A 21,078-nucleotide genomic window follows, 5' to 3' on the forward strand; every position below is an offset into this window, starting at 1 on the left:
GGGACCTTGGACCCCAGAGTTTATCGTCTCATCTGGATGACTTGGCTGTCAGTCTGATTTCCCAGTCAAACTTGGGACAAAGGGTCTGCCGAGAATGGGATTCGAAACTGGCCAGAAACTCATGGCACTCGATGCTCATGGACACTATTCAGTGGCAGATCCACTGTTCTGCCACCTTCCACAACTGAAATATACATACAAGGCGGGGTCGAACCAGCATCATCTGAAGTTAGGATTGACGCAGCGCCAGTAATAACGTCAAGATTTTAATGAAAAGTTAAGTATAATCGGTTCTTTTTTTTTTCTTTTTTTTTTTTTTAAAGAACTTTTTTGGGGGGGATGGTCAGAACCAGGGAAGACAACTGCGAACGTCCCTTTCGCAACACACGTGACGTCATTTTCCAGAGACGGCGAATGAAAACCCATGCAAAATGGCCGACACGAAACTGTACGAGCTCCTCGGAGTCGGAAGAAACGCTTCTGATGCCGAAATTAAAAAGGTCAGTGGAGAAAAAATATGAAAAAGATACGAAATATAAAGTCATTGAGTGTGGAATCGTTGACCTTTGATTAAAAAGAAACGGATTTGTCTGGATTTTTTCATGGGAAAGTTAAGCCTTCTGCTGTCCACATTGTGACATTGTTTCACTTGAACTTTGAAGATCAATCTCTTGACTACACTAATCGCAGTGACTTGACAGAATGATTACAGCAGCAACTGACCAAGGGTGATTGTTATATTTGCATTAAACAAAACGTTTTTTGTTGTTGGCCGGTAAGAGATCGAGCTCTTGCCATTTATCACAAATGAAAAATGCGCTGATTGATACCGGTTCGGGTTTGTCGCGCATGGTAGTTGGTACCTCGGTGGTACTGGTATTGTTAATGTTCTCATGGTGTCGAACATGATCCTGCTCTCTCTGCAGGATTTTCAGTTTTCCTAGCTCGACCATCTGGGGTGTAAAACTAAAATGGAATATAAGTATTGGTTGTATATTACTAGGCCAACTCGGGGCAAATGAATTTAATGTTTGAAATGTTAAAGGATTTTGTTTGATTTTGAATCATATGCATTTGCTACAGTTCTTCTAGTTCTGATGATATACATAAAACCAGTGTGGTTACTTTAGAAAATTGAAGTGATGTGAAACAACGAAAATTACATAAAAACCAAGCCAGCAATAATTCCGTTCCTGTTTTTTTATAACTTCATTCAGAACACCAAACCATGCATGTACCTGGTAACTGATTAGGTGTTGATTGGGAAGATGCAGGTTCAGTACTTCAAACTTCATAGAAGGCATGTCAAGTTCCCAGACTGGGATGAATGTGAGCAGGCTGAAAATGGAAGATCTGGGACCATGCAGTTGAGATTTTACCTGCTTCACAGATGTGTTACTCATGATAGTCATGTAGGAAATATAATTATGAAAAAAAGTATATATATTCATGTATTGCAGAGAGGCCATTTACAATTGCAGATTTTGCCTGGCTAAAGCTGGACTTGGCACAGGAACAGAACATTTTGTACCTGTCAGGAAGCTTGCTGGAGTTGGCCTTGCTTGGCCCAGCTCATGTGCAGGATTGACTTTGCACACAGCCCCCATCTTCTCCCAGCCCCTTTTTTTGAATGGAAAACAGCTTGGCATGCACTTACTTTTGTTGCACACAGCAGCGTTAGAAATGATGCTAAATCATAGTAAATGAACTTTGAAACTAAAGTCAGTTTGGTTTGGACTTGGTGGTCCACACTTAAATAAATTGAAGGCAAGTTGAAGAAAGCAAAAAAAACAAAAACAAAACAAAAAACTTCTAATCATTGCATGGCACCAAGACAACAATGGAAATATACACTTTTTTTTTCTTGGTACTTACAAACTAGTGTTAGTTGCTGGTGGGAATTTTATAAATACTTTCCATTGCTAAACTTCACAGTTGCCGCTAGCACAGGACACACATAAAGAAATATAGTATGTTATGTCAAAAAATCTACTGGATTGTGTAAATCTGTAATACACACGTATGCACACACACGTATCAATTCAGAGACGTAAAAACACATAATATAAAAAAAAACCAACTTTGCACACACACACACAGAAGTGCACACAGCGGCAAACCAAGAACACAGTGAAGTGTGGTCTTTTGTCTCCATAATGAGAGAAAGTGATAAACATATGTATTGCAGCCTAAGTTTCCTGTGGATGGGTAGCATGAATGTAACAATAAAGACTCATTTTAGACTTGAAGTTGAACAAAGTGGGAGATGCAGTCCCTGGTACTGATAAATCATCTGAGGCTTGTGGTTTACTCTCTCACTGAAATGGATGTTTTTTAGTGGATGTGGAAAGACACAGTGGTGACAGTGTCAGCAGCTCTGTAGGACATGCACTGTTAGAAGTCTTCATTGTCTTATATTACTTCAGCTGGGCTGCTCATGGCTTTACAAAGTTCATCCCACTTTTTTCTTCATACTGGCTTTTTGTGGCATGGGATGAGCCTTCAAACTTTCTTTGGTATTGAAAACAAAAACAAAACAAAAAAACATTTGTGGAGAAGTGATCATTTGTATTTTGATACCATAAGCAAAGGATATTGAAACCAGTGAAAGTATCAGGTTAATCAGGTCGTTCAGGATGGTAATAAAAGTAATATTAATACTAGATGATTACTGGTTAGGCATATCAAGTTATTTAAAGCTGGAAAGCTACAGTCTTGAGCAGAAGAGTTTCTTTGATCTTTGATTTCTTAGTGATTTCTTCTTACTCTTAGTCTTAGCTGTAGAATTTGAGGAGTAAATGTCTCACAGTCACACCAGCTGACCAGTGTACTTATTGTACTGTCACACAGTATTAGTCTGGTATGTCTAAGGGTCACTTTTTAATTTTCATTTTCAGGATGGCTTTAAATTGGCACAAGAGTGACCCACAAATATCTCTCCCCAAGCCTCTTTTTCTACCCTTTTCCCTCTTTATTTTTGTCTTTTTCTTCTTCAACATCTTTTTGTACTTTGTAGTTGTTTTGTGTCGTTTTGCTTTGTGGTTGTTTTGTGTCGTTTTGCTCTATGGGAGACAGGACAGGAACAAAAAGAGAACAAAAAAGAATGTAGATATAAACATAAATGTGTTGGTCATGAGTTGCGGATATGCATGCATTGAGAACAATGAATATAGTGGGCTGTCAGACGTGTCTTGCACTCTTCATGAGCATTATACATTCTTATAACTTACACTTACAGTAACTGCTGTATGATCAACTGCTTGTTGTGTTTTGCCTGCAGGCATACAGGAAATTGGCCAAGGAGTTTCATCCTGACAAAAACCCTGCAGCTGGAGAACAGGTAAATCATCAGTCAGTTGGTTTACACTTCCATACTTTGAATTAGTTTTAAAAATCATTATGGCCTTTTTGTGATTTGTTTTGAAATATACTCTCACATACAGGGTGCTATCCTTTTTGTACACATTATGTACAGAGTATCAAGTACAAGTATTAACATACTTAGACACTACATGAGGTGACTGGAAAAAAAAGATGTATAGATCTAGATGCAAACATAAAACTGATAAATAATGAGACAAGTGATTTACAGGGTTTGCTTGTTACTAAATTAGTGAACATAGCTTTCCTGAACATCAATTTCAAAAAACTTTTTTTTACCCCCCAGAATCACCTTCTCTTATAATTCATTTTTTTGTATTGTTCAGGGAGGTATGTAGATGTTATTTTGTGTGTATTTGTTAGTTAATATTTAATATTTCTTATATAAAGGTGTAGATTATATGATATGCATTGCTTGTTTTTCTATCATTGTGCTGCTACTGTGTTAGGTTATTCTGACACTCAGTTATTATCTCTCTGTTTCAGTTCAAAGAAATACTGCTACTGTGTTAGGTTATTCTGACACTCAGTTATTATCTCTGTGTTTCAGTTCAAAGAAATAAGCTTTGCCTATGAGGTCCTGTCCAATCCAGAGAAGAGACAGATCTATGACCGCTATGGGATGGACGGGCTGAAGGATGGAGGTGGAGGTAATGTCACATCACTGCACCCCTCATTTTCCTCTTGAAATCACCTGAACCTCTATTCCCGGCAGATAGTATGTGTGCCTGTGTATATTTATCATTTTATGTATTACAGTTATCCTAATGCAGACTGACACAGTTACACCTGCCAAACAGGGAGCTTGTGGGATTTGAAATACAAGATATATATATGTGCATTCAAAAATGATGTACCATACTCAAAGAGAGTGAACACACAGGCACACACACCACCAGCAGGAGTTGAAGAAGCACATTAGTTAAGATGGAATGCAGAAGGGAAGGTGCGCATTTTGAGAGAGTGGTTTTATCTGAACTAGGGAATGACGTGACAGACCATATTAAATTCAGCATTTATGGATTTGTTGGTAATATTTCTGGTCACTGATTGTTTTCATTTATTTATTGCTGTAAAGACAAATCATAAGCAGACATTTTCATGCATCATTATATAAAGCAGGTCTGTCAGTTCATTGTCATTTTCCTTCAGGTGAAACAGACCTTGTCATTTTACCCTGTTTTATTCATTCCTTTTATATATTTTTTCTCGTTTTTTCTTACCCACTCACTGTCCCCTCTACTCCTTTCATTTTCATTCAGAATGAGGAGCAGTAAATGTCAATGTTGCAATGTCTCAGTCTCACCAAGAAGAGTGAAATTTTATTCAGTTTGTTTTATTTAATTAATTAATTAATTTATTTTTAATTATATGAGACAACATTCCTGTAGCTGTGCAACATTCAAAGGGCACAGCACTTGCTGTTCATGGAGAAAAAGTTCCATGCATTTATTTTCAATGTGTCTTGTGGGCAGGAGGTGGCTTTGGAGGTGCCAGTATGTTTGAGGACATGTTTGGAGGGTTCTTCAACTTCCCAGGAATGGGGGGCTTTGGTGGTCGCAGCCAGAGAAGGCGTGGTCAGGATACAGTTCACCCACTCAAGTACGTATCTGGGCATTTGAGAATTTTTAGCTTCTTTTTTTTTATATATAATGTTGTGTGTTAATTATTTTGTTGTTGTTGATTTTTATGTATCACTTTTAGTGTCTCTCCATTTTACAGATAATAACTGTGATATAATAACACATGCACACACACACACAGACACACACACATGCACACACACACACTCTCTCTTTCTCTCTCTCTCACTCACTCACTCACGAACACAGACACACACAAACACACACACAGAGACACACACACACAAACACACACTCGGAGAAACACACACACACTCTCTCTCTCTCTCTCTCTCTCTCTCACTCACTCACTCACTCTCTCTCTGTCTCTTCAGTTTACACATAATAATAGTGATATACGAACACAGAGACACACACACAAACACACACTCAGAGAAACACACACACACACACACACACACACACACACACACACACACACACACACACACACACACACACACACTCTGTCTCTCTCTCTCTCTCTCTCTCTCTGTCTCTCCAACTCCAGGATGAACACCTCCACTGCACTGCACACATTCAAACACACACACACATACACCAAGATATCTATGAAATATCTACAGACATCATCTTTCTGAAGACACTACTCATGGGCAAAACAATACATTTTATTTAACATTCAGCTATGATTTAAAGCAAAACTTTTATCAGAACCTGTCATGAATTAAGTCTGTCGCTTTCTGTGCTGTATATGCTGTTATACATGTGGGATTTTTAAAAAGAAATCAGTAATACCTAAAATCCTATGTGAATTGATTCCATTTCCAGAAAGTGAAGAGGTTAAAGGGTTACAATAGCTAGTTACTCTGTCAAAATTGTGACACCTGATATTATAGATATAATAAATAAGATGAAGAAAGAAAGGTGTTACTTTTAGTGCAGTCTGATGACACCATCGTTTAGATAAGATAAGATAAGAATAACTTTATTATCTCCAACTGGAGAAATTTGGTCAGGTGCATTATCACAACATAGACAAGTAAACAACATGGGGACCATAACTGTAAAAACCAAGAACAGCCCCTACAAATATTACGAAGATACAAATGTAAAAAAAATATCACATGCATCGTTTCATACATACATCCACACACTGCAGGTAATAACTAGTATTCTTAATGTAAAAACAGAAAGAATTCCCCATCTGCCACCTCTCCTGTCCCTTTTCTTTGTGATTTGTCTGGAGTTCAAGTTTTCAGATCACAGGACCAGGGATCACACACAGAAGAAAATGAAGAAGGCTGCAGTTTAACACCAGTGTCCACCCCCAACCCCCTCCACAAAAGTTGATTTTAAGACATCAAGGAACACAACTGGGTCAAACGGAAAGAAGAACCAAGCGAATAGCGTTTTATCAGAAACGCTCCGTGCAAGCTATCAGTTTTGTTAGTTTAGTATCTCTCGATGCTTTTGATGTATATATACAAATGTCTGTTTTCAGATTCTCACTGTCATACCCAAAATGATCAGACTCAGACATGTATTGATGTAACACTTTTGATAAACATTGCAACAACATGGCAAGCAACTCTACAGAAATTTGTTTGGTAAATTTTATGCTAATTTAATTGGAGTCAAGTCATGGAAAGCTTTGGCTCTCTTTTTTGTTTTTGCTTTCCTCTTCTGTTTTTTTCTGACCATCATCAACTGTGATGTTTGTTTTGTTTCAGAGTTACTCTGGAAGACTTGTACAATGGCAAAACATCCAAACTTCAACTTAGTAAAACTGTGATCTGCAAGAAATGCCATGGGTGAGTTGTTTCTGTGACTTCTCATGTCTTGCAAATTGTTCCCTGAAAATCAGTGCTTGGATTTTGTTTTGAAAGACCACAGGATTTAGAGGGTTTAAAATATATTAACAAGAATTGTGATTTGGGAGCAGGAGGAGGATGCATAAATATCCATCACACATGTGATAGTGCTGTACTATGTACTTCCTTTTTGAATATCATGGCAAGAACTAGTTGGAAAAACACAGATGCCTACTATGCTGGTTTGAAATGTGAGCAACCCTCTCAAAAGCATGGCCATGAAGCCAGTGAGACTTAGCTGTTTGGTGTGAGTTTTCCTTTCTCAGCCCATAGCACATATATTCAGTTCCAGGAAGGAACCAGTTGTAGCCAAAAAATCCCACACCAATGTTAAGATTACAGTTCAGGATGAAACCCTCAGCTTCCCATTCTTCAGTCTGTGACTCAAACCACTGCACTGTTGTGGCTGGTTGTCTTGGATGTAAGATTCCTCTCTCCTCTAAGTCTCTGCCACTCTCACATGCTTAAAGTAAACTGTGTGTCAGTCCACCAAGTACTTGACAATGTCATTATTCTCTCTCTTCTACGTCATAATTGACTGGAAATCTTCTTGGGTAAAATTGATCAGAAACATTTTCTCTGAATGGCCCAGATCATAATCAGTCTCTGAAAGGCATAACAGCAGGTGGTTAATATGTTCGACTTTAAATCTGAAGGACCTGGGTTTGAATCCTGGTCACAGCGCCGGGTGGGGTGAATGTGTGGATTTTTCTATGTATAGACCCAAACTTCCTTGTGCATACACATGCAGAACATCAGATGCACATATCAAAAGATCCTGTAATTTATGTCAAGTGTTCAGCTTTATGAAAACACGAACATGCCCAACGTGCACGCTTCCGATATAGAAGGATGGCTGCCTGTATAGCAGGGATAAAAATGGTCATACATGTAAAACCCCATTTAATTACACATACTTAACCGTGACCCAACTAGCGCAGACTCCGGCAGGGGTCTGACATTCCTGTCCTGTGCAAACTATCCGCCCATGCGGAGCAGACGAAACTACGGCCGATAACCTCCCGGAAGTAGGTAACCTCCCCTTTGTCCCGCTGGTTATCGCCCTCTTTTTCCGGCAGCCATCATGACTCCTGTACCTGTGCTCTTCATACGGCTAAGTTTTTTCGTATTTTCTGTCTGTCTGTCGATTCTCTGGCGTTCTTGTTTGTGGTCAAATTATGTCTCCAACCAGGTCACATAATTATGTAGCTCGATTGGGGAATCGTGCTAAAATTAAAGCGCGATCGCAATCGATTCGCTGACACTCTGGGCCCTCTACTCCTGGCCCTCTAAACAACGCCAACCCGCCGCCTTCTCCACTTCCTCCGCTCCCTCCGCTCCCTCCGGTCGACTCCAGACCTCCGCCACCTCCTCTGATGACTTCTAGAGGTTTGTGGTCACACACTCAGGTCAGTGTTACCTTTCATGCCATTTTTATCGATCCGCGAACTCACTCGACGCGATCCGCGTTTTCTCGGCCCTGCCAGTCGGCAGTGTACGAGTCGATCTCCTCTATCTCTTTACCATACCCACAGTTGCACCAATGGAATGGCCACAATCCCTTGGAAAGAAAAAAAAAAAAAAAAAAGGCAGCTTGCCTTGGATCCGCACGTTAGACTGGGCCCTATGTGCGATGCGTCCGTGGTGGCGGCCGTGACATCGGATCACGCGACCCCCCACGCGGCTTGCCTCGACCGTCTCGGATCCAATAGCGACCGAGGCGTGTAGGGATGCCCTCCCCTGGTGTAGGGAGGAAGGTGGACCACTAGGGGACACGCTTGCCCATACGCGTGCACCCCCCCCCCTTGTCCGGATCACCCGATCCAAGGGAGGCAACCCCTGCTTCGGCACCCTTGCCGGTGACCGCCGCAGTTATTTCCCTTGCACCGGCACTGCTCCTCGCCTTCAGTGCGAGTGTGTGCACGGTCCTACCAAGCTATGCGGTGATGACCCCATCTGCCACACCGCCGAGTGCTGCTGTTTCCCATCCACTAATGGTGTCTCAGCAAGCTACTCAACCAAACAATCAGCAACTCATCGCTAAACTTGCTGCAGCAATTATGCACCACTCTGCCTTCCGGTGCCGCGCCTTGCGCCCACAAAGCAGGTACGTGCACGCCCCATTGGAACTTAGGCAGTGTTGGATTCTTCTGCCCCATTGCCTAACTCTGCTGTTTCCCAGACTAATATTGGCACTTCCACGTTGGAGTACCTCTTATATCATATCATATATCAATATCAAGGCGTGCAAGCCTGACAAGGCCTTTTACCCGCTTGAAGTGGGGAAGAAAAAGAGAGTCCCCACGTATGTCTGTTGCATTTTTCAACATTGAGTGCGCAGTGCTTGAAAAATCAGAAAATATGTAAATGAGTTTTGTATTTAAAGTTTTCACAATGAATATCAAGATAATTCTTACATGTATTAATAACTCGATCCTGCCTCTCGGCAGTGCTCGGGCCGATCTTGTCTATCACTTTATCCGTCAACACACAACTGACAACTGAACGCCGGTCCTCTCGCAGGAGCTGTTCGCGAGATTGGACCGCCGTTCAGCAACAGGGGGATGCACATCCCACGGCAAGCCGACGGACTTGTCACCCCCTCGCCCACGACGCCCATAACACTGGATTACGGCGCCGTCATGCCACATGCCCTGACCGTCTCGCGTCCGATGGCGACCGATTCGGGTTGGGAGGCCCACGGCACTAAGGGGCATTATAATTATTCCCCTTGCGCTCGTTTTCACCTGTGTCGGTTACGGTGGCATCGAACCACGGACTCTCACACACAACATGACACTCCTCCCTGTTCAGCGAGGACACGTCGCACAAGGGGGATATGTGCTCTAAAGACACATTACGTTTCGATGATTTTCGGCGCCAAGGGAGGCAACTCCACATTTGTAACCTAGGCGCTCGAAGCTGTGGTTAGTTTCGCCGACACAGCACATCACTCCTGCCCCCCGTGCTGTCCACCAACGATGTTTTCTTTCGGTTTCTCATTGGGTCCTCATGCCCAGTCAGGGACTTTACACATCTTTGCATAGCAACTGCACTTTTCTTGCTGTTTCTCAGGCTATTGGCTACAGGAAATGCATCACAATATTTCCCCTTCTATCCATTTGATTTATTATCACAAGCAACAATCACGAAATATATATAGAAAAATCTATACATATTAAAAAAAAGTATATATTTATATATATACATATATATATATACACACACACATATATACATATATATGAGATATATTGCTACATTCATACGCATTTCTGCTTTCACGTATAGATGCGTAGGTTCAGACGACTTTCATATTAACATGTACAATTATATTTCTATCTCAATTCATTGACATCTGTTCATTGAGATTCCCTACATAGCAATATAGGCACACTTGCATTTGCGGCCTTCTGTTCACAATGCCCAGAACTCTCTGCCTCTACGTACTGGCACTTTATTCATATGCGTATGTACATCTCATATGTAGGTGCATGGACAGATTCCTTTCCATTGATGATTATGCACACTTACCCACTTACTTGGGTATATCGGTGCACGCTACACGTATGCTTATACAGCCGCTTATTTCTTGTGTCTCGATCTCTTGTCATTGGCATACTTCTGACATCACTTGAGCTGATGGAAGTTTTTATTCCCTTGGCACATATATGTATTCATTTTCATACATTCATCCCTACCTTGCTTTTGGAGGACGACTGCACTCACAAAAATAACATAAAATAATAATAGCCTCATTCACGCCTGAATGTATGCTCCTTCACATTTCAATAGTGGCTGGTCCTTAGGGATCCACACATACCCCCTTCACACCCACAGGGCTAAGAATGCCTCTCTTGGTGCAAGGACGGACAAGGCAACCCAACTCATTTGCCTGCAACAATCACCCATAAGGCTGGAGATGCACAAGGAAGGGTGAGGCAGTCCAACTTAGAGGTGCCACTCTGGACACACATACCTTTCATTCCTTCCAAGTTTGTAAGGCATCCCTTCTTTCTCCCCTTGCCTACAACAACCCTTGGTTTGCACCACTGTGATTGTGACAAAAGCTCCACACAGGCCCTACATCCTAGCCAGCCTTCCCATGAAGAGGTGTCTATCTTGCCTTACAAATTTTAGCGGACCCAAAAACTGCCCACTGGGCAGGAGACAATCACCCTCAGCCCATCTCTTCTACTCCTCTCTAGTAGCAGAAGGCCTGGGTCATAATTGTTTTCCTCTACATTTGGGAGAAAGGCATATTGACGAGGACGGATGTGTCCCACAAAGCACAACGAACCGTCCATTAGCCACAGGGGTGTACCTTTCTGCCCACTCGTACCAGCACGGCAGATGCCGCATTCAAGCACATCAGTTCACCCCATCACCTTGCTTGAACACAAATCCAGCATCAACGTCTCAAACAATTGGCGTTCGAAAGCACTTTCTGCGCTTAGTCTTCCCTGCCCGATCCTTTCGGCCTCTACACACAACCACTGCTGTGGTTACAGATGGCCATTCCTCCTCAAGCACTGTCTTTCCAATGAGACACTTCCAGAGGTTGCTAGCCTAGGCAGGCTATCCCATCATGGAGCCCCAGCCTTCGGTCAAGGGACTGTCAGAGGATGACTTTGTTGTCACTTCGGAAGCAAGCACCATGTCTTCCTGACACACGGTTGCACCACAAGACCCCGTCAACTCTTTCCGGCTTCCTTACATTGCAACATAATCTGCATGGTGAACACCTTCGTCCCTGAAGCACACAGCAGCTGTTTCCTGGTTTACCCATGCTGATTGGTGTCCTCCTAGGAACAGTATATGATAATCAGTCGAGTACGACAGTCTCCATCAGAACAGCAGAGGAGGCATCTGCTGTCCAGTCTATTCGGGCTGGAATTCGATTATACAATTTATAGTAGAGAGTGTTTTGCCCAAGTTGCATCCCCAGTCCCTCAATCAAGAGGGCCTTAGGACTCATAATTGGGAAGGTTCCCAAAGGCTACTTAGGCCTAAGGCTACAGCACTAAGTCCCAGTGCAATTTGACTTCTAGTCTGAGAGACATAGTCATTCATGAAAGACTAAGCTGCAAATGATTTCCCTTTGCAATTAAGAAACCACTGATAATACAGCTCTCACCTTGCAGTTGGCCATACTAAAAACGTATGTCAGATCAGTGCCTTGATGTCAATAGCCAGTACAACACATCTTGAGCCACTTACCTCCCTGCCCCGCCCCGCTCCATCCCAGACTCAGTGCGCACCACACACAGCCAGAGGCCTGTCATGGATCCGGTCCCCTTTCTCACTAAAAAACCTTCAGCAAAAATTTTCCCCATGGAAACCCTCTTCCATTTGGGAATTCCATCACTGAATGAGACTCAGTGACCTGTGGGCACATGAAATGCACTTCCACAGCCTGATCCAACCCAGCCATTGACTGCCGACAACTTTCTGCAGGTTACTCCAACAGGCCACACTCAGGCAGAGAAGCCACCAAGCCTTCCGTATGCCCCTTCGTGATGGTACCTACCTGGGCAATTACACAACCCTGTCCCAGAGACACCAGGGACATCAAGTCTTTTGTTGCCAAATGTCTGCCATCCTATGCATAGGCAACATACCAGTGCTGTCATTTTTTGACAACGTCAAAAAAGGGGGGGGCCAGGGGCGGGGGAGTGCCCATCGCCTGTCAGCTCGCATGGAGGAGCTCCACAGATCTGGCTGTCATGCCTGAGGCAGGCCCAACACGGTGACCTACCTCTCTCGTGCCACAGTTCCCTTCAAACACAAAAACCACTTCCACTATCGGCCCACATCCGTTGTGGAATCATCAGATCAAATCACATGCGCACCTCCTTGCATTGACGCTCATCCGCGCTCATCTGCTCAGCTGTGGTCCACAGTCCTCCCCCACAATACAGCTGTGGACCTCTGTCTTCTTTACCCGCACTAATGTCCTTAGGCGACACAGTACACTCTACTTTCGTCAAATTCTACTTGAGGGACACCTATCGCCTAAGGGATAATGGCTCATCGACTTCTACCAGAGAGATGTCGCACGCCTGCGGGTTGATGACGCAAGAGCCATCGCTTCTGTGGTAGCTGCACAACAGACCATCACAGCTCACAGACAGTAGAACAGGCGAGCCCTCCACCTTGTCGTGCTATTCTGCACTAGTTGGGTCACGGTTAAGTATGTGTAATTAAAAGGAAATTTTCTATCTAAAATTACGTTTAAATAACATACTTACCGTGACCCAAATTTAAGACCCTCCCGTCCTCCCCGCTTCCTGTTCTTCCTGCTTGCTGCGCTGGTGATGGCATATTGCCGTCAAAAGAGGGCGATAACCAGCGGGACAAAGGGGAGGTTACCTACTTCCGGGAGGTTATCGGCCGTAGTTTCGTCTGCTCCGCATGGGCGGATAGTTTGCACAGGACAGGAATGTCAGACCCCTGCCGGAGTCTGCGCTAGTTGGGTCACGGTAAGTATGTTATTTAAACGTAATTTTAGATAGAAAATTTCCTCTTGTAGACATAAGTGAGTGGGGAGTTGTAGCCCAGGAATATAGACAGAAAGAAAGAGTCAGTTGCCATGATGATATCAGAATTTGTTCTTGTCTGCAGGGCTGGCGGTAGAGCAGGGGCAACAATGAGGTGTCGCACGTGCAGTGGTCGTGGGATCAAGGTCACCCTGCGGCAGCTGGGCCCAGGCATGGTGCAGCAGATGCAGAGTATATGTCCTGATTGTCATGGAGAAGGTAAACTCTTGGAATTACAATGCCTTATGTTCATGATATCTGACTAACCCAGCATGTTGACACTTGATCAGTATCTGTCTGGGACTTCTTTCTTCTCTCCTAGTTTTGTTCCAGTAAATAAACATTTCACTCTTAGTCTTAACAAATGCTGATTAAAAAAAAAAATTAACTTCAACCTTAATCCATCTTTAATCAATCTCAGAGCAGAGTGTGTATTGGTCTGGACTAGCAGTACCTCTTTTAAACCCCCAGAAAAGATGAACACCTTCAGAAGAGTGATACCCCTGAAAAATTGTCCTCACTCTTGCAAGAAACATCTGACTGCTTCTTGGACATTCAAAACTAGATGACTCTAAAGAAGTCACAATTGAACACAGACAAAACTGAAGCAATGATCATAGGAACTAAACAAAAACTCTCTTCCATCACAACTGACAAAATCAAACTTGGCAGTACATCCATCCCTCTTTCTAGCTCAGTCAGGAACTTCGGCATTGTCCTTGCCAACGCGCTGTCCATGCAAAAGTTTATCAGTCAGACATGTTAATCCTGCTTCTGTCAATTGCGACGTATCAGTTCCATTCGGAAATATCTGTCCACCGACGTAGCATCTAGACTTGTCGTTTCTCTCATTCTCTCTCACTTTGACTACTGTAGCTCTCTATTGTCTGTTTTGCCTGCTTCATCCATTCAGTCCCTTCAGCGCATACAAAACTCTGCTGCGGGTCTCGTCCTCAGAAAGAGAAGATCAGAGCACATCACTCCTCTTTTGCAACAACTCCATTGGCTCCCTGTCTTACACAGAATAAAGTATAAGATCAGCATTCTTTGTTATAAATGTATTCACAAATCTTCCCCTTCCTATCTTTGTGGCTGCCTTCACCTCTACACTCCATCTCGCTCTCTACAATCGGCTTCGGATCTACTCTGTTTACGCATACCCAGATTTAAACACTCCACTGTTGGACGCTGTTCTTTCTGTCTCTGGGCCTTGCATTTGGAATTAACTTCCTCTTTTGCTTCTTCAGGTCTCCACACTCAGCTCTTTGAAGTCTGGCTGTTAAACCCACCTCTTCACAAGATAGCCTGCCTCTTCCTTGTATTCAGTTTCTTCAGTTTTAGAGTTTGCATGCATGTGAATGACTGGTGTGAAAGTGCTTAGATTTGTCTCTGCACGAGATTGAGCGCTATATAAATACTATCATTATCAACACTGTTGTTTAAACTGTTAAAAAAAAACCCAGTATGTTCCATGTAATGCATATGCTAGTTATATTTGTTATATTACTGTCACATCTTCATCAGTAATGCAGTCAAAATCCGTAGCAGTTTTTCACCGTTGGTCAGTGGTTGCTGGACTGTTTCATTTTTCAAGAAGTTTGTTTCATCAAACAAACGGCCATGATGAAAGTGACTTTAAGAGTAATGAAGCATCCTGTATACAGAACCCAAGAAAATTGTGTAAAGATTGTTGGGAAACTAATCATATATGTAACTTTGTAAGCATTGGGTGCAGAAACGTTTTTGTGTGGCTATATTCATACATTTGCCTTCCTTGTGAACTGTGTATATCTTGGTATTGTTTTTCAGTTTCATAAGTTTAAAATGCTCTGCATATGTTTTGCTCTTTTTTTCCTTTCTTTAAAGTTTCCTTGCTAAATTGTTGCAATAATTATGCTCATGGCCAGATAATGCCTCCCTGGTTCAGTTTATCTGGATAAAGAAGCCATGAACCTAGATTTGTTTGAGTTTGCAGTTTGTGATGATCTAAACAGGTCCTTTCTTCTGGGGCTGCGACTTCCATGTTTGTTCCCATCTACAAATGGGTTTACATGTATGATTGTTTCAACAGGTCTTTGGCACAATTACCTTCACCACAGGTTTTTTTTGGGTTTTTTTTCCAAATTGCCCAATACTATCTAGACGTGCTTAACAGAACAAGGGAGGTATTTTGCCTCTATGATCTTGTTTGGTGTTTGGAAGAAAGATGTGGATACATGTACAAAATTTATGCTTTTGACAAGTTTTTGACATTTTGTTATGTTCCCAAATTTAAACAGTCCAGTTGTGCAATAACATTTTATCAACGTGTGCTGATTATATAACAGCAGACAAGAGATTATTGAGTTACACCTGAAGTGAAAGTTCCTTCATAAATAACTGCAAATTACAGGTCTTCCAGGGGCTCTTGCTTTTAACTTGTTTTTCTAGGTAGGTTTACCAATGTATGTATGTATGTGTATGATTTTTTCCCCTTCCTTTTAATGTATGATTTTAAAAAATGAATAATTTTAATGCATTCTTTGTGCTGCTTCTCATTGTGCCTGATGATTTTTTTCTTCAGGGGAATGCATCAGCGACAAGGACAAATGCAAAGAGTGCCATGGGAAGAAGGTTGTGAATGAAACCAAGATCCTGGAAGTGCATGTGGACAAAGGCATGAAGAATGAACAGAGAATCCCATTCCGTGGAGAGGGGGACCAGGTGGTAAGTGAAGCCCCTTGTGCACAGTTGTCAGTTCAGGAGTTTTTTTTTGTCTGGAGAAGACAAAGAAGAACAAACACAGAACAGACTGCTGGGTTTGTGAAGGAACTTGTGATCAGAGCTGTTAAATTAGAGCTGTTCTTTGTTAAGAAGACCTCTTTGTGTGTGTGATTTATAAATGTAGTAGTTCTTCTCCAATTTCTTTATGATCAGAAAGGAATCATTCAGAAATCTTGGTCATTTGAATGCTGGAATGGGCAGCTGATGGACGCACCATTCTCCTCCTGGTAGATGGTCAGGAAATGAAATTGCACAACTGGGCTGTTGTCTGCTACATAGTGATCTGTTTCTTTTTACGAGATAACTTAATTTTCAACTGTGATAATGTATTCTCCATTTTTTGTTTTTTGTTTGTTGTTTGTCAGTGTGAAAGTAAGAAGAGAGATATGACTGAAATAATGGGATATAACATTTTTTGGGGGGGTGGAGCGGTGGGGGGGAAAGACCAGTGATTAGAGCGACAGTGAAATGTGTTGCAGCCCGATGTGGAGCCTGGCGATGTGATCATCATCCTCCAGCAGAAGCCGCACGAGGTGTTCACACGCACAGGCAACGACCTGTTCCTGACCAAGACCATCGGGCTGACAGAGGCCCTGTGTGGGTTCAGTTTTGTGGTGCGGCAGCTGGACGGCCGTGACCTGGTGGTGTCCCATCCCCCAGGCGAAGTGATCTCTCCAGGTGAGTATCTTCTTCTCTGCCCTGTGCTGTGTTACTTTTTGTGTCTCAACAAAACAGTGAAATTCGGGCTGCTCTCCCCAGGGAGAGTGCTTCACTACAGCGCAGCGTCACCCTTTTGTCTTTTTTCTGCTTTTTTATTGTCCTGTCTGCTTAGGTGTACATGTATGTGTGTGAACATGCTTGATGAGCTAATGATAAAACACTTGAGGCTGAGGATAGTCATGTCTGCACACGCTATGCACTCTCAGAAATATATACTCATGCATTCACACACACACATGCATACATGCACACACATATGCATTTTCAAGTACACAGACACTCGTACTCAGTATTCATGTGCACAAACGTATATGCATACATAGGCACGCACACACATGTGCTTCTCTACATGAGGTGGACTTTGTTCTGTCTTTCACACAATCACCCATGCAACGCTCACACAAACACACATATACTCTGGTGTTAAACAGTTTAAATTACACATACTATATCGTGACCCACTGGTGCAAACTCTGGTAGGGGTCTGATTCCCTGTCCTGTGCAAACTGTTACCCCGTTGAAGGGGAGAAGACGGAAGTAGATGTGACAAGTTATCTCCCCCCCAGTATATTACCTCCCCTGCGCGTGCCTGTAGAGTGCCCTCTCTTCCAGCAGCCATCTTTGATCCCTGACCTTTGCATCCAGGTGGCTTGAGTCTTTTTTTGTCTTACTGTGTGTCCTTTCTTTGGCGTTTTTGCTGTGCGTATTGTCATGTTTTCAAACAGGACATAGCTGGATGGGTGGGGGGGGGGGGGGGCTTTTTTGTATGCACAAACATGTTTATGTTTTCATCAGCTCATGTGTTATTTGTCACAGGTATGGTGAAGGTTGTGTCAGGAGAAGGTATGCCTAAATACAGAAATCCTTTTGACAAAGGAAACCTGGTCATCAAATTTGATGTCAAGTTCCCAGAAAACAACTTCACGAAAGAACCAAAGCTAAAGGTGTGTACATGTACATGGTTATCTGGGCTAAAACAGTGATTGATTTGTCTGCCAGTGTTCTTTGATGCTCAAGCATTGACATTCTTTTAGTAACCACAACTGCTGGGGAAATGAAGTTTCTTATTGACAGATGTTGATGAGGTCTGTTCAGCCAGACTGTTCGAAGACAGATTGGAAGTATGAGAGTCACAAGGCCCATTGTAATACTTGGAAATTGTTTTCTCATAAACTTGTTATTTAGGAAATTATTTTTTGCCATGAACATTTGTTACTAAGGACATTATTTTCTTATTAACAGTGATGTGGAGTAACCTTTCTGTTGTTTTTTAAAGACATCTTATACTGCATCAGGAGTCTCATGAGGCACAACAGTGCATCCAAAAATACTGCTGAACAAGGAACTTGTGCCTCAGACTCAACTTTCTGTTCTGAAACCAGTTATTCTGATACCATTAAATCTGTCTGCTGCATGCTATGGTGTATCAATGTTTTAAAAAAATCTTTCAGATTTCTAGATAAGAAAAACCTTATTTCAACTGTATCTGGTTCAGTGACATATTCTTTGGTTTGTTCTTGGGATTGTCAGATTTGCAAAATTATTTCTTACAAAGTTCATTTCATATTATAATCATACACACTGTATATTTCCCCTGTCAGATTGTTTCATGATGCCTGAATACTAGTCAAGACATTTTGAGACCAACAGCACACTTCACACCTCTTCTGTCCCTTGCAACTCCTGTGCCCTCATTTGAAAAAGAAACTAAGTGGTAAAGGTGTGTGTGTGTGAAGTATGCAGGTCTCCCTTCCCACCCAAAAACATGAATATTCATGTGTACATAAAAATATGTTTCATTATTTCAGGAACTTGAGGACATTCTAGGACGTCCTCCAGTAGAGGAGATGCCGGAGGGGGAGCATGTGGAGGAGGTGAACCTGGTGGAGTACGAAGAGACGCGGGACAGCGGGCGAGGGGCGCGTGGCGAGGCCTATGATGAGGACGATGAGGACATGGAGGGGCACGGGCCTCGCGTCCAATGCGCCCATCAGTAGTGCATGGGGAAGACACATCACTCAGACACACAGAGCTCTCTCTCTCTCTGTCTCTCTCTCTCTCCTGACACAGCCTGTTTCCTCCTGTCTGTCCTGTTCTCAGACTCTCCCTCTTCCTGCGCAGTCCCTCCCAGTCACCTGTTTCTTTTCTTTTTTTTCCTCTCTCTCTCATCTCTCTCTTTTTTTTCTCTTTTCTTCTCTGTGTCTTTATTTTCTTTTCTTTTTTGTGTGAGACTTGTCCACTTATGTCTGTATGGTGAGAGTAAGGTGACTTGGAACTAAGATTTCTCTGTGAATAAGAAAGAAATCTCCACTGACAGGACTGCAGCTTCTCAAAAAAAAAGTATGGTGTGGTTGTTTGGGGGTTTTTGTCTTCATTTCTGTTATGTACCATTGCTTTTAGGCCCGAGTTTGTGTTGTCAAAGATGGGGGAGATGTTCACATAAAAGGCATTGATGTATTATATGCAAGCATTGCAACCAGTTCGGGGATAAAGTTTGTGAAGTCGTGTGACAGATGGTTGGCATGTGCAGGATAGTGGTCCTGCTTATGTCTTGTACATTGATCATACTGATCTGTACTTGTATAATGCAACAAAGACCTTATGATGTTGTCCTAGATTTATGTTCCTGTTACAATCAGACAAAAGACACTCTGAAGGCAAAGCTCTGTGTGTGTGCGTGTGTGTTTGTGTATGTTTATGTGTATACGTGTGAGTGAGAGAGCGGGAAGGGGGTATAGACATGATAGTATTATTTAATGTAGCTTCCATTTGGAGAGCCTTCATATTGGCCTTAATGCATGAGCAAGAGTGAGTGAGTGTGGATGCATGTTTTCTGGAAAGTTATTTCCACATTTGTCTAATACATCCATCATGTTGTGTATTCAGGGTGAGTGAATGTATATTGTATTTTTTTGTATGCATGAATATCCTTGAGTTCGGAAGGAAAGGAGGGGATCTGCATATTTCCCACACACCTTTGGCATTGTTTTGGGTTGGTTTTGTTGTTTTTGTTTTTACAAAAGAGGGTTGGGGTTTACAAGGGTTAGAAGAGGTGGTAGTGTGTTGTTGATGAAGAATAAGACAAAGTACACCTGTTTCAGTGTTAAAGTTTACTTTTAAAAGCTGTTTGTTGACGTTTTATACAACATCTTTATTCACATTTTTGGCATTATTTTGCAGGCATAAAAATCTTCAGTTTTTTCTTTGAAGTTGCACTAAATTTCATTATTTTCACAATCTCCTTCAGAAGTAAGTTATTGCATCTGTTTCTTGTAGCCATAGCCTTAGTCAAAAAAGCTTCTTTCAGTATCACAACATAACACTGGTGAATTCACAGTTAAATAGTCAAAGATTTATGTTTGTTTTAGTGTGTTTGTCTGCTGGTTGATGTCTTGGTCTGAGTGAAGTTGAAGGTATCTGTTTCTGTTGGTATATCAGTGTGTACACGTATGTTTGATAGAAGATCTCTGTATCACTGAAAATCAAAGTTAACAGATTTGATGTTGCAAATGCAAGGCTTAGTGAGGGGAAGGGTGATAAGTCCACTGACATGCTACCCAGCCAGAGGTGCCTGTGCACGCCAAACCAACAGAGTGAATCATGGGCAAGTAAATCCTTTTGTCTTGTGCATTTGGGTAAAAGTAAAATGCCTGCCGTTTTTGTGTGAACTCCAGCATTGTTTGTACAGGAGGTTTGTCCTGTGAACAAATTTTCTCTTGGCTGTTGTTATTTTCAATCCAGTTTGTATCCAAATCTATTCAGTGAGCTTCTGAAGTCTTTGTGTCTTAATGCTTGTGTATCAAGTTTGTGTTCCGTGTATAGAAGGAAGGAGAATAAAAAGTTGGTGTCAGACACAAGGTTTCAGTGCTGTGTATCTTATTTTTACTTTTACCATCAGTTCGGAAGAGAGTGTGTGCATGTGTGTCATGGTTCAACTAGAATTGATGAGGTTGTGCCAGCCAAAACAAATACCAAAGTATGTACGAAAATTTTTTAGAAAAGACATTAAAAACCATAACAAACACGCACATGTATACATGATGAAATTCTTCAGCACAAGGATGGTTGACCTGACTGTCGTTCAATTCATCAGTGGTTGAATGAGTGTGTAACACCTAATTTCCATTTTGGAAAACACTAATTTTTTTTTTGCAGAAAAAGAAGTAAAGTGCAGAACACAGTTTTTCTGCACAGTGGCAGGTACTGGTTCATTTTGCT

General features: G+C 42.1%; 1 protein-coding gene across 1 annotated transcript; it reads left to right on the forward strand.

Moving 5' to 3' along the window:
- Nucleotides 1-398: 398 nt before the first annotated feature.
- LOC143285471 (dnaJ homolog subfamily A member 2-like) lies at nt 399-20,717 on the forward strand. Its single transcript, XM_076592775.1, has 10 exons — nt 399-500; nt 3,281-3,340; nt 3,932-4,031; nt 4,857-4,983; nt 6,698-6,778; nt 13,463-13,596; nt 15,941-16,083; nt 16,620-16,818; nt 17,677-17,804; nt 18,669-20,717. The coding sequence occupies exons 1-10, from the start codon at nt 432-434 to the stop codon at nt 18,855-18,857; spliced, it is 1,230 nt and encodes a 409-aa protein (XP_076448890.1). The 5' UTR covers nt 399-431; the 3' UTR covers nt 18,858-20,717.
- The last annotated feature ends 361 nt before the right edge of the window (nt 20,718-21,078 follow it).

The sequence above is a fragment of the Babylonia areolata genome, chromosome 9 (assembly GCF_041734735.1).
Source record: "Babylonia areolata isolate BAREFJ2019XMU chromosome 9, ASM4173473v1, whole genome shotgun sequence".
NCBI classification, from domain to species: Eukaryota; Metazoa; Mollusca; class Gastropoda; order Neogastropoda; family Buccinidae; genus Babylonia; species Babylonia areolata.